Consider the following 12,094-nt stretch of genomic DNA (forward strand, 5'->3'; position numbering starts at 1 on the left):
CCTGTTTGGACGCGAGTACGTGCAGTAGGTGTCATCTTTGTGAGACAACGCTTTTAGATCGCGAGTAGAGCGAGCAGCTAGCTAGCGCACAAGTTGTTTTGAAAAAAAATGGCAGCTTCGAAGAAGGGGAAGAAAGTTGTAAATCAAGAAGAACTGCGGCGCTTGATGAGAGAAAAACAAAGACAAACGACAGACAAGAAGCGCGTTGAGTCTCCTTTTGCCAAATACAACAGTCTTGGGCACCTCAGCTGTGTGCTGTGCAGTGTGCAGGTGAAGTCCGAGCTGCTGTGGCCGGCTCATGTCCTCGGAAAACAGCACAAAGAGAAGATTGCCGAGCTGAAGGAAGCAAAGAGTCAGCCACCGACTCCCCAGAACCAACCAGTGAAGAGGAAAGCATCGGACAGCGAGGACATTAACGGGAAAAAGGCGAAACCAGCGCCGGTTGCAGGCCAGTCTGCGTCGTCAGGGCTACCAGGAGACTTCTTTCAGAAACCCAAAGAAAAGGAAACTGTTTCTGCTCAGAAGTCTGCAGGTTTGAGTCTCTTGGCTGGAGTCTATGATGAGGATGATGATGATGAAGCAGATGCTGAAGAGTCGGGTCAGACGGTAACACCAAACCCTCTTCCTCAGAAGGCTGAAGCTGCAGTGCTACCATCTGATTTTTTTGACAGCTCCATCCCATCCACACCTGCCATCTCCCACTCTGGCTCCATCCTCAAAGCAGACTTGCAGGAGAAAAGCACAGAAAAGAAAGAAAATACAGCTGAGGCGCTGCCGGAGGGCTTCTTCGACGATCCTATAAGAGATGCCAAAGTGCGCAACGTTGATGCACCAAAAGATCAAATGGACAAAGAGTGGGAAGAGTTTCAGAAGGAGATACGACAGGTGAACACAAAATCAGAGGCCATCGTAGCCGAGGACGACGAAGAGGGTCGCCTTGAACGTCAGATCGACGAAATCGATGAACAAATTGAGTGTTATAAGAGGGTTGAGCTGCTGAGAGACAAGCGCGATGTGGTGAAAAACCAGCCTATGTCCAGGAAGGAGGAACTAATGGAGATTGATGGCAGCATTGAGGAGGAAGAGGATGAAGAGGAGCTGCTGGGGCTTTTGTCCCGGGACTGGAGGGCTAAAGGGGCACTGGCATAAATTTCTGTAAAAAATCATTTTGTCCAGAATGTTGTTAAAGCACATAAGAGAGGTATTTTTTGTACAAGTGTGTCAGAAATGTGTAAATATGTTTGTTCAAAGATCCCCATCGCTTCTTTTTGTATATTACAGACTGGGTTAAATGTGATGAAGTGATGTGCAACATTCTAGTAAAACATGAGCTACCACCACAAGACAAGGTTTCTCACTTCATGTCTTAAAACACCAGACAGACCACAAATCAAACCTTTAACTGTGTGTTTATTCATTGGTGCTCACACAAAAACACATTCATAAAATCTCTCGTGTACAGTAGCGGCGTGGACCCAAAATCTAAGTCATGATGGCCAAAGCTACTTTACATTTTGAGCTCAACTAACCATTGCCCTGCAAAAACAAGTCCTCAACTATGTTAAGTTTATAAATTATTTGTTCATGTTACATTATAAGCAACATGCAAAGCACAACAGAATTATTTTAAAAATGTACAATGTTGAGATTAAGACCGTAAAGCAAATGTTACCAACCCAACCCCCTTCACAAGATAATCGGCTGAAAATACTTTTACACCATTTTTACAGAGTACAATGTTTGAGTATGACAAACTTATTATGTAAATACACCATTATTAGGTCCATAGAAACTGAATAAAATGAATCAAGTAAAGAGTGATGGTCAGTGCTTCTTATACTACCTGTTACAAATTGTGAGCTTTCTGCCTACTGCAATTTTAATCAAGAAATATCTACGTCATTTTGTTATTGCTACATATGCCTCACAAGTTACCATTTCAAAATTCTTCCCAGTTGATTCTAAGTGTTCATAGCCCTTCAAATCTTGTAGAACTGAAAACAGCAAAAACAAGCAAAAAAAAAAACCTACAGATCAAACAACTGTACAGATGGACTAAACACATAATCCCAATTGCAACTAACTGAAGATTAATGAGAAAACACTCAACGACAGGAAAAAGGAATAAGAAACTTTAGATTCATCTTATAAAAGAGCATACAAAAATCTTTATTCTTATGCTCAATTGTGTGTTTCAGATAAGTTAGGAAACCGTCTAAAAACAAAACCAAAGTCTCACAAAAAGTCTGTTACTAGTAGTCATTTGTAAACATTCATAAAATTCTATCTGGTGTTCTATAAATAAGGTTCAGGTGAGTTGTACCAGGTGTTTATGTTGATGGGTGGGGACATCTGCAACAGACTGACATTTACAGCCTCCACAGAAGCTAAACACACAGAAATGTTACATCAAGATGAAACAGACTGGTTAAAAAGAACAAAACACAGGTGCAGGAAAACAGCAAGTTTGAGAACTGAGTGGAAAACGGGATTCAAAATAATTCACAACACTTATTTTTTATGGTTTATTCATATAAACCAAGGGATTTGCTAAAATAACAGCTGAATATTCTGCATACAGGTATACTGATTACTTTTCAAATTTAAGATAATTCTTTGTGGCTGACGAGTTGAAATGGACCGAGGGGAGGGGAGTGAGTTGGGGGCATGCCAGCGCCACTGTTCCACAATCAATATGATAAATATTCAGTTCACAAAAGTGCAGCAATTACAGAAGAGGGTCGGGAACTCCGAACCCCTAGACCCCGCTGGGTTTCAATACTGTTCACTGCTGTCAGTGATAATGTGCTCACAAACCTAAAGCAGCTCTCAGCTCCATCAGGGAGTATCTCTGGTCCCCGTCATTGTCAAAGCACTCCAAGGTACGAGCATTGGGAGTTGATGTTCCAAACACTTTCCTCAGGTCTTGGTAAATTAATCCGAGTGAATTATGTCCAACACCTGCCTGTTGGAAGACGTCCTCCAAGTCTGTTGGAAAAAAAAAAGAAGCTTATTTTTATTCATTAAGAAGCACAAGCAGGGCTAGATGAGGGTACTGCAGTTACATTCACAGCTCAATTTGTAGCCTTTTAAGCAACAGTTTGACTTTTTTTTTTTTTTTTTTTTAAATATGCTTAATTTCTTTGTGTTAGATGAGAAGTTCATTATCACTCTCATATCTGTGCGATTAATATTAGGCCATAGCCAGCAGCCAGTTAGTTTAGCTTAGCATGAAACAGCTAGCTTTAGCAATGTAAAAAGGTTGGGCTATGTGCTAGACTATTTAATCACCAGGAGCAGTAACTTCTTGAAGTTTCCTCAATCATGATGACTTCTTATATTGTAGCTTTTATATTTTACCATTACAAACATCTACAGTACCTTGTCATCTAACTCTGCAAGAAAACCAACAGATGTGTTTCTCAAAATGTTGCACTATTCCTTTAATGGATGCTGAGCTATAATACTTGGGAGTAGTAGTGTGCACCTTTCAGAGAACTGACACCAGGCAGGGACACCCTCTCTGGGCATCTTGTCTTAGCATTTCTCTTGGTGCGGTTTGGAGTTAAGAAGCGTGGACGCCTGCTAGTGTGCGGCTCTGTCATTGGCGTGGATATCTCTGTGAAAATAAAATATAATAAGAAAAAATATAAAAATGCAACACAAGGAGATTTAGTGACAGCCTGCTTTATCCAACACCATACCTTGCACATCTCCAGGTGTTGCTTTGGTTGTTGTAGCTTCTTTCACCTTCTCAGTTGCTGGAGTTTCACTCGTGATTGCCGGTTGAACTGCTGCGTCTTTGTCTTTCACCTGCAAAACAGATGGAGGATGAGTTGTAAAATAGATTTTTATTCTGTAGGCCCAATAAATTCCAGAGAGTAAATGAGAATCTTTACATGACTCACGCTGTCTTTTGACCTGTCTTCTAATGAGTCCATTCTCTGACGTAGATCTGTGACTGTGGAGAGGAGGATGTGGATCTGCTCAGCAGTCCATGTATGGTGCTGCTCCTCTGTCTTGTTAGCCTCACTCACTGCTTTCTTCAGGTCCATTATGTCCTATGGCAATTAAAAAATTATGTAAAGCAACCTGCAGTTTACTGTTACATGAGATTTCTTCTTTCTAAGACAAGTGCAATTATGGGCAATCAAACAGCAGTGTCCTGGCAGGTTAGGCTGGCAAACAGTGAGCCAAGTTATTCACTTTCACATGTTTAAGTTGTACCTCAAAATCTTAAGACATGAGACTACAGAAATCTCAGCCTGCAAGAAATATATGATTGAAATCCCACAGTTATTACAGTCACTGTATAAAAAAAAAAAAAACTACATATACAGTGTATAATATATTAAGTGTACAATTATTTGGCCATCCTCTTTTTTTCCCCCCATCTTATTTTGTTTATGAAAAATGAAGTGGAGAAAACATTCTGCAGTTGTCTCACATATTTGACCTAGTTTTACTCAGAAAACTAAAGAATCTAAGCTACAAAAATAGATTTGCACTTGTTTCATGTATTATGAATGAAAACCCAACGCATGGATCCAAGAAATGACAGGACCTTCTTAACCCAGTGACTCTGTCAATGTAAGCCTGACAAGAATTGCAAAAACATGCATGCTTGCTGGGGTAAACAGATAAACAAATTAATCTGGCACAGCCAAAGTTCACTGCTGCTTCTGGTTTGGATCCATGCTACTGTTAAGCAGATCAACTGACATGTCATCAACAGAGTCATCTTGGCCGTATGTAAGTGGATTAGCCCCAATTCTGAGTCAGACAAATATGCAAAAGAACCGCAATATCTAAGAGCCGAGAAGTAGTTAATTACACTAGCTAATTCACTTAAGCACAAGGTACCATTTTGTTTTCTGTACACAAACTGCTCCATACATTCAGGTATTAATAATAAATGAGGAGAAAAGCAGCCTCTTGCAATATCTGCAGAGAACATAAAGAAGTAAATAAAAAAAAAAAAAAGACAAGCTGTCAAACAAGATAAGTGAAATTCAACTTTGACTCATAAAAAATCCATCAGCTTTGCTCATATGCAATACAAGAGCTTGCAGGCTTATTACTTAGAAAGGACCATAGCTTGTTTTCCTCTGTGATGTTTGTCAGCTGGCCAAAACACTATCGACATTTCAGTAGTTTAACATACAGCTCGACAACTCATTCTGAAAGGTTTAGGCTATTGTCATAGCCTACCTCCCTCTCAGTGCACAAAACATTTATCATCACTGCGACTGAAGACTGGAAAAAGTCAAAACAGCTGATTCATCCGGAGATATAAATGAATGATTCAATATAAACAAAACTGATGTTAGGTATGTGGCTGTTACTCTGAAAGACCACACAAATAAAAGATATAAATTAAGTAAGCAAATACACATGTATTAAATTAAAGATCTGAACAAAAGAAGGAAAAATTCAACTTCTGAAAACTTAAACATACACAATAATCTCAAAGCATTGAGATGTGTATTTGAAGCTATGGAAGAGACATTTAGGTTTTGCAAGCCTTAAAATCCTATTTAATCTGAAATAAGTGGGATTCCATCCCGATGTAGCACACATTTTAACAAAACTTCAATGAAATTGGCAAAAGAAAATGCTAATTAATGCGTGTTTCCATCCACAACCATTATGAGAATATTACAAGTCGGTTTGTTGAGATGGATGACCTGATGGAGCTAATCTGCAGTCGGTGCGATTAAACCATTTTAGAGGAAAAGGGCACAAAGAGTTGACATAAGAGTTGTAATTTGACATATGATTTATTCGCTGGGTCTGTTTCCATTGTGGTTTTTTTTTTTTGCATTTTGCTTTTATTCATATGCCAATTTTTCCACATCAGCCAATCAAAGACTTCCAAGATTTTTTTCACCTTTCTGGCTTTTCCACAGTTTTTTTTAATGTGCAAATTGAAAAAGTGAATGGGCGATGGAAATCTACCTCATTATATAACAGTAACTCACTCAGTTGTTCAGTATTCAACTTATAAAAATTTCACTGGCTTGAATTTACCATTGTCTTCTTCAAGTCGTCATCTTTCTTCTGATTTTCAAGAGCAGCCTGCATAGTCTTCACATCGTGCTGGACACTTGTTAGTGTGCTGCCAATTGTAGCAACGCTCTGGAAAAGAAATATTTTGAGGTCAGGTGTGAAAATCAGAACAAAACAGATTATTAATAGATTCTGAAACAAATTTATATTTTTTTCCGTTTTGCTTTGCCTTTACCTTTTGAAGCTCTTCAACTGTTGTGGGAAGGCTGATTAAATCAGCAGCTGATTTCAAGTTGGCCTTTAAATGGTTTACAGCAGAGTCCAGCAAGCTGATCTGCAGGAGTAACATGACACAAACCATTCAGTTAAACCTCCAAGATAGATTTGCGAAACTATGCCAGCCACCTCATTTTTTAAAAAAATTAATGACCCCAAAATCTAGACTAACCAAGGTTGTAGAGTAAAAATACTGAGCATTTTACTCCAGTGTTTGGAAACTTAAAACCTGTGTGAAACTTCGCTAAAAATATATGTGTAAATTGAAAGCCATGTGTAGCTGTCACACACAGTGAGTTGTTGTATTACCAGCTCTAACTCTCATTTCAGGATAAAAATAATGTTGCATTTCTAAAACAGTCAGTGAGTGAGTAACAGTAACACGGTAAGGGTGAGTAAAATTTTGTGACACAAAAAAAATATCTAAACTTGCTCAGCTAGTTTACTACTGTATATTTATATCATGCTGTTATTGCAACATGTGAAGTATGATGTATGATTCTTAGTTTGCGTAACCCAAAGAAAAGACTTGAAAAGTCTTGCACAGCATTGTGCTTGCAAATTGCTATAAAGTATATTGGCAATCACAACCAGAGTTGTCATAATTTCTATTCTTTGTATTACTACTCTATATTATCTATTTAACAAGGACTCTCAGCAGCAAAGTGCATGCAACTGTAATCAGCGCGAGTTTAATCGGTCTACCTTGTATGACCTTAATACTCTTCCATAGTTAATTGTAGAGTTGTTTTGATTCTGATACTAGTAGAATTTGTATATGAAAAGATCCAAATGAAAAGTGTAAGTAGACTACTTGATTACTATAAGCAAATTATTTAAACAGCATTTGATTAGGAAATTTTTCTCCAAAGATTTTTTTATCCATATAAGAGGCTGATCACTGTATATGTATGTCATCACTTCAGGCGTTCGCCACTGTATTTGCTTGTATTTTACAATGATTTAAGAGTTTAACCTGGAGAATGCCATGAATCAGTATTGGTAAGGAAAACATGGTATTGGAACATGCCTAGTTTATTGTGACAACTAGTTTCTACATAACAGTTTGAATGATGCAAAAACCCCTCTCACCTTTCTGTTCATTTCTGTTAAGTTGGACCAGAGTTTGCTCAACCCCTTGTCCCCGTTCTCAATGTCATCAAGCTTTCTCTCCTTGTTCTTCAGGTCCTCACTTAGTTTTGGGATTTCACTTGATGACACCTTCTGGCTGGATTCCACTGTTACAAAAACATTACTATATGTTAATAGCAATGTTAAAAACAAAAGGAATGCATTACTCTGTACCTGGGATATAAAAGGTTTATGACCAACACAAGGTAACTGGTGGTGTGCGATAATGAGTCTTACTGCTGTGCAGCTTTTCTTTCAGTGAGTCAAGATCCTCTTTCAGAGCAATCTGCATCCATATGAGTCCAGCACAGGCCATGACACAGGCAGCTAGTATGATGAACAGAAACAAGGGATAGCACACATTGCAGCACTGCGTGTAGCTTCTTCTGTGAAAAGAAGGAACATGGTAACATTAGACATTACAACTTCACAGCCTCTTTCATTATTAATGAAGGGGATATTTTCAGAAGACCGCATGCTATGCCATGGGAATTATGAAGATTAGTGATAAATACTGGAGCTTAAGAATATGGGCTGCTACATACTGTATCATATCATACTCATGCTGAATGTAGAATAGATTAATTCTAATTTGGCTGATATTAAGCTTCAGAAAAAAGCATGACCATCATTTTAGCATGCAGGATGTGTCTTGTTTTACTCTGCTCTGTGTGCAAAAGAGGAGCAAGCGGAATGATCAATTGATCTGTAAATATTTATACCTTTCTTTTAACCTCTGCACAAGGACTACAATATATTGTTAGGCAATGTGCTCCAGGGTAGAGGAAAATAGGGCTATTTCTGTCACAGAGCATATGTGCTGAAAAACAAAATTCAAGATTTAAGATTTATTTTTCATTGTCAACCTTTAGCATATTTGTAAAAGAAGACTTAAATAGTATGTACTCTGGTTCCAAGACACTGGCAACCTGGTATTCTATAAAATTGAAATAGCAATAAAATTAACAACATATTTTTAAAAAAGCAAAACTCGTTATAAAAACAGAATTCACATAGCTTTGAAGTAAAGTGGCTGTTGTGCTGATTCAGTCTTATTTAATTTACTTTAGGGCTGCAACTAATGGTTAGTCTCATTATTGATTAATCTACTGATTATTTTCTTGATTCCAGTAATTGTTCCGTCTCAAAAATGGCAGGAAGAAGAAAAATGCCCATTCAAATTTCACACAACCCCAGGTTATTTATTTTATTCAACCAACAGTCCACAACACAATATGTATATATGACAAAAAATTGATCAAATCCTAGCACTCCAAAAGCTAGATATAAAATATCTAACCGATTATCATATTAGATGTTTTTGGAAATCGATTAACAGAGTAATTGTTACAGCTCTGGTTTTAGTTACTTGATGTAGGTTACTTTTCTTTTTCCTTAGAAATAAAATCAGTTTTATGCAGCCAATATATGGCGGTGAGACAGAGCAAAACACACCATACTATATCTTACCCCACAACAAAATGTTATTAAATCGACCACTCACTTCCCAAAGTTGGCTCCGCCGCTCAGGTTGTTGAACTCGTCGTCGTCCGAGCTCGAGTCAGACTCGGAGTCCGGTGGCTCTGTTCGGAGAAGTCGGTGACCGGACCCCTTTTTGGTCTTCTTTCTCTTACTATCCCCCAGTCCAATCAAGGCATTCAGCTCCTTCCTCTTCTTCATCTTCTTCTGAGGGGTCAGCGAACCCGCCGAACCCGACTTAAACCCGACTAAATCCAATGTTTTGTCCAGTTTGGTGGATGTTGTCGTTTAAGTAGCAGCTAAGCTAACTCAGCGTTCGCCTGCTAGCTTGAATTTCAACCACGCAACGGCGCTAACGGATATAAACACATCGGACTGTGCCGGTTGGTTGCCTTGTTGACTTACACCTAATACACAAAAATGTTCAGCTGCTTGTCGACATTACGTTATTCTCCCCCAAAAGCTTCTCTAAAACAACTTTCTACAACTAGCCGCCGGCTATCACATACGTTAGCTAGCTCTGCTAGCATCTGACACCTTGCTAACAGTGGCTGGTTGACATTACTGTGCTATTACATCGCCTCTCAGCGAGGTTTAAAGTTACCTGCCCCGACGTCGCTAAGAAATACAGCATAAAGGATTTAAATAGATTTTTAAAAACTATTATAAATTCTATTATAGAAGCTAAACATCCGGCGTTGTATTTCCAGAAATCTATGCTGCTGCCTGTGTTGTTTGGGCAGGGCGTCAAAGTAACCTCACAGCTGATTGGTGCAGTGAACAGCTACAACTTCCTCTGCTCAGGTTTTGACAGGGAGCGACACAGAACGAAGCCCCGACCCAACAACCATGGACGGATTATGGGAAAATGGCCCCCCTGGGCACATGCAAGTAAAAAGCCCCCTTGTATGTTGGGTTGTTTCTTGTCATGGTCGTTTTGCGTCTCTTTGTGGTCATTTTGCTCGTCTCTGCAGTAGTTTTGTGTCTCTTTGTGGTCGTTTTGTGTCTCCGTGGTTGTTTTATGTCTCTTTGTTGTCATTTGCATCTCCTGTTTTCTGGATGTGGTCATTTTGCATATCTCTGTAGTCATTTTCTGTTTGTGGTTGTTTTGTATCTCTTTGTGGTCATTTTGCGTGTCTCTAGTTGTAGTCATTTTGCATGTCTCTGAGTTGTTTTGTTTCTTTTTGTTCTGGTTTGCATCCTACATTTTGTGTCTGTAGACGAATTGTGTCTCTGTGATCATTATGTGTCCCTCTGTGATTGTTTTGCATCTCTAAAGCTAAAGATGAGAAGGACAAGAGGCAAGGCACAAATAATTTGCTTCTGTATTGGCTGAATGTAACTCACTACATTACATTACATTGCATTAAATTACAACTAACTACAAATCTGAGGAACGTGTACTTTATTTAAGAGGGGAATGCTGTACTTTTAGATTTTGCACACAAGACATACAAGTTTATAAAATTATGCATTACTATAGATTAAACAACACAAAGATATATACAATTAGAGCTGAAAGGATTAGATGATTAACTGATTAGCTGATGAGCAAAAAAATATGTTGAAAAGTGGTCATTTAATAAAAATTCCCTGTATTTCATGGTTCCAGCCTCTCAAAAGCGAGGACTTGCTGTTTTACCTACTCAAGTTTAAGTACATTTTCCTGATTATACTTACTTGGGTAATATTTTCTGTGTAGGCAGTGTAGTATTAGTACTTTTAATTAAGTAAATGATGTGAATACTGAATACCAAAACTGAGCATCTGAAACTAAATTGTAAAAATGCTAAACTCTTTACTGGTGCCAAGTTCAATTTGACTGTACCAGAGAAAAATCAGTATGACACTTGCCTAATATAGCCAAACAACTCACTGTCATTCCCTATATCGACAGATTCCAACTGTTTGGTTACATCTAGTTTTTTGGGTTCTTAATGTATCCATGGGTTAGGGACCTCATCTGGGTGGGTTTAGTGATTTTGTCCTCAGTGACTAAGTGCTTTTATTTTTGCTCAGTAGAATAACTACGTTAAAAACGATTTTTATTGCTCATGAAGCTAATTTCAAGGTACGAAAGAAAAACTTTGATGCTATATCTTTTTACTTTTTTCTATTTACAGTTTTTGCTTTCAAGGTATGCGTGTCCTGTAACAGGATCAGGTCAGAATCAGAGTTTTGGCAGGACAGTTTTCAATATGATCCTTTATGAACTTTTAGCTCAATGATATTTTGATTCATCATGTTATCATTTTACAAATTTCTGTTCAAATGAATGACATTGAATAAAAAAAAAAGTTATTTTCATTAATCTCTAACTTAATCTCATCCGATAAAAGACAGTGGAACACAGCTCATTGTTCTGAATATCACTTTGATTATTCTATGTGATTGGGCATGCATTTGCTTATTGTGATACATATTAGAAAATATCCTTATTAATATTATGATAATGATGTCAACCACATTAGTTGGAGCCATTTGTACAAAGGCTGCAACAAATAATTATTTTCCTTATCAATCAATCAGTAAATCTAATTATTTGGCAGGTGATAGTAATAAATGGCTTGTGTTTGCTCAAACCCAGTTACTGGTGTTCATATTGTTTGTTTTGTCCAAAACTCAAATATAGTCAGTTCAGCATGATATAAAACAGGGAAAAGCAGCAAATCCTCACATCTTAGAAGCTGGAACCTGCAAATGTTTGGCATTTTTCATTGATAAACAACAACGACCAATTGTTGCAGCTTTAATTTTCACATTTATAGCCTGTATATTGTAATATTTACAGGTTAGCCCTCATGCAGACCATTGTCATTTTTTAGCAAGTTTGTTTTGGTGTTTGCATATTGTCATGAATGCAGCACATTCTATAAAATAGGATTACATTTTTTGTTCCAATTCACCTCCTCAAGCAGGGGTCCACCAGAAATCCAGCTGACCTGGAGCGCTATTGGGCTGACCCAGCAAGACACATGGGCTGGGTAGAAGTGGGGTCGCTACAGACTGGCCTTTAGCTCTTTTTCTTTGAAAAAGGACTCCCACTGGCCTGCTCATGGCTTTGAAAATATGTTCCTTTATGTGCCTGCCCCCCCTCCTCATACTACCACAGTACAATACTAATAATAATGACACTGAATGAAAATCGCCACACTGGGCCAATTTATAAAACACAGAAAGGAATTGAGATGCTCCTCAG

The 12,094-nt window shown here is 38.2% G+C and overlaps 3 protein-coding genes across 7 annotated transcripts in view; 2 read left to right on the forward strand and 1 right to left on the reverse strand.

Moving 5' to 3' along the window:
- The first annotated feature begins 22 nt into the window (after window positions 1-22).
- znf830 (zinc finger protein 830) lies at window positions 23-1,348 on the forward strand. Its single transcript, XM_056391642.1, has one exon. The coding sequence runs from the start codon at window positions 109-111 to the stop codon at window positions 1,147-1,149; it is 1,041 nt and encodes a 346-aa protein (XP_056247617.1). The 5' UTR covers window positions 23-108; the 3' UTR covers window positions 1,150-1,348.
- A 45-nt stretch (window positions 1,349-1,393) lies between these two features.
- On the reverse strand, window positions 1,394-9,633 carry efcab14 (EF-hand calcium binding domain 14). 3 transcript variants are annotated; one of them, XM_056391640.1, is made up of 9 exons: window positions 8,921-9,633; window positions 7,654-7,799; window positions 7,378-7,523; window positions 6,245-6,343; window positions 6,031-6,138; window positions 3,900-4,061; window positions 3,705-3,813; window positions 3,488-3,619; window positions 1,394-2,988 (listed from the first exon to the last, which is right to left on the reverse strand). In XM_056391640.1, the coding sequence occupies exons 1-9, from the start codon at window positions 9,094-9,096 to the stop codon at window positions 2,810-2,812; spliced, it is 1,257 nt and encodes a 418-aa protein (XP_056247615.1). In that variant the 5' UTR covers window positions 9,097-9,633; the 3' UTR covers window positions 1,394-2,809. The 3 variants fall into 3 exon arrangements, with proteins under 3 accessions (XP_056247615.1, XP_056247614.1, XP_056247616.1); XM_056391639.1 differs by having other exon boundaries at window positions 7,654-7,802; window positions 8,921-9,631; XM_056391641.1 differs by having other exon boundaries at window positions 3,909-4,061; window positions 7,654-7,802; window positions 8,921-9,628.
- A 54-nt stretch (window positions 9,634-9,687) lies between these two features.
- Window positions 9,688-12,094, forward strand: part of LOC130178966 (adhesion G protein-coupled receptor L2-like) — a 129,326-nt gene continuing 126,919 nt past the window's right edge. For 2 of the 3 annotated variants that reach the window (XM_056391624.1, XM_056391622.1), the window contains exon 1: window positions 9,688-9,786. The gene's annotated coding sequence lies outside the window, so the exon portion shown is untranslated. Of the gene's footprint in view, window positions 9,802-12,094 lie in introns of all 3 variants that reach the window. The other variant, XM_056391623.1, reaches the window with a different exon arrangement.

Source organism: Seriola aureovittata, chromosome 12, assembly GCF_021018895.1.
Source record: "Seriola aureovittata isolate HTS-2021-v1 ecotype China chromosome 12, ASM2101889v1, whole genome shotgun sequence".
Classification (NCBI taxonomy): domain Eukaryota; kingdom Metazoa; phylum Chordata; class Actinopteri; order Carangiformes; family Carangidae; genus Seriola; species Seriola aureovittata.

Bases quoted from the DNA above. Each gene is read 5' to 3' on its own strand.
- znf830 (XM_056391642.1), top strand. From the start codon at position 109: ATGGCAGCTTCGAAGAAGGGGAAGAAAGTTGTAAATCAAGAAGAACTG.
- efcab14 (XM_056391639.1), bottom strand. From the start codon at position 9,096: ATGAAGAAGAGGAAGGAGCTGAATGCCTTGATTGGACTGGGGGATAGT. The intron at 6,139-6,244 runs GTAAAGGCAAAG...TTTCTTTTCCAG, and splicing joins CAGTTGAAGAGCTTCAAAAG to AGCGTTGCTACAATTGGCAG. The intron at 3,620-3,704 runs GTATGGTGTTGG...TTATTTTCACAG, and splicing joins AACACCTGGAGATGTGCAAG to AGATATCCACGCCAATGACA.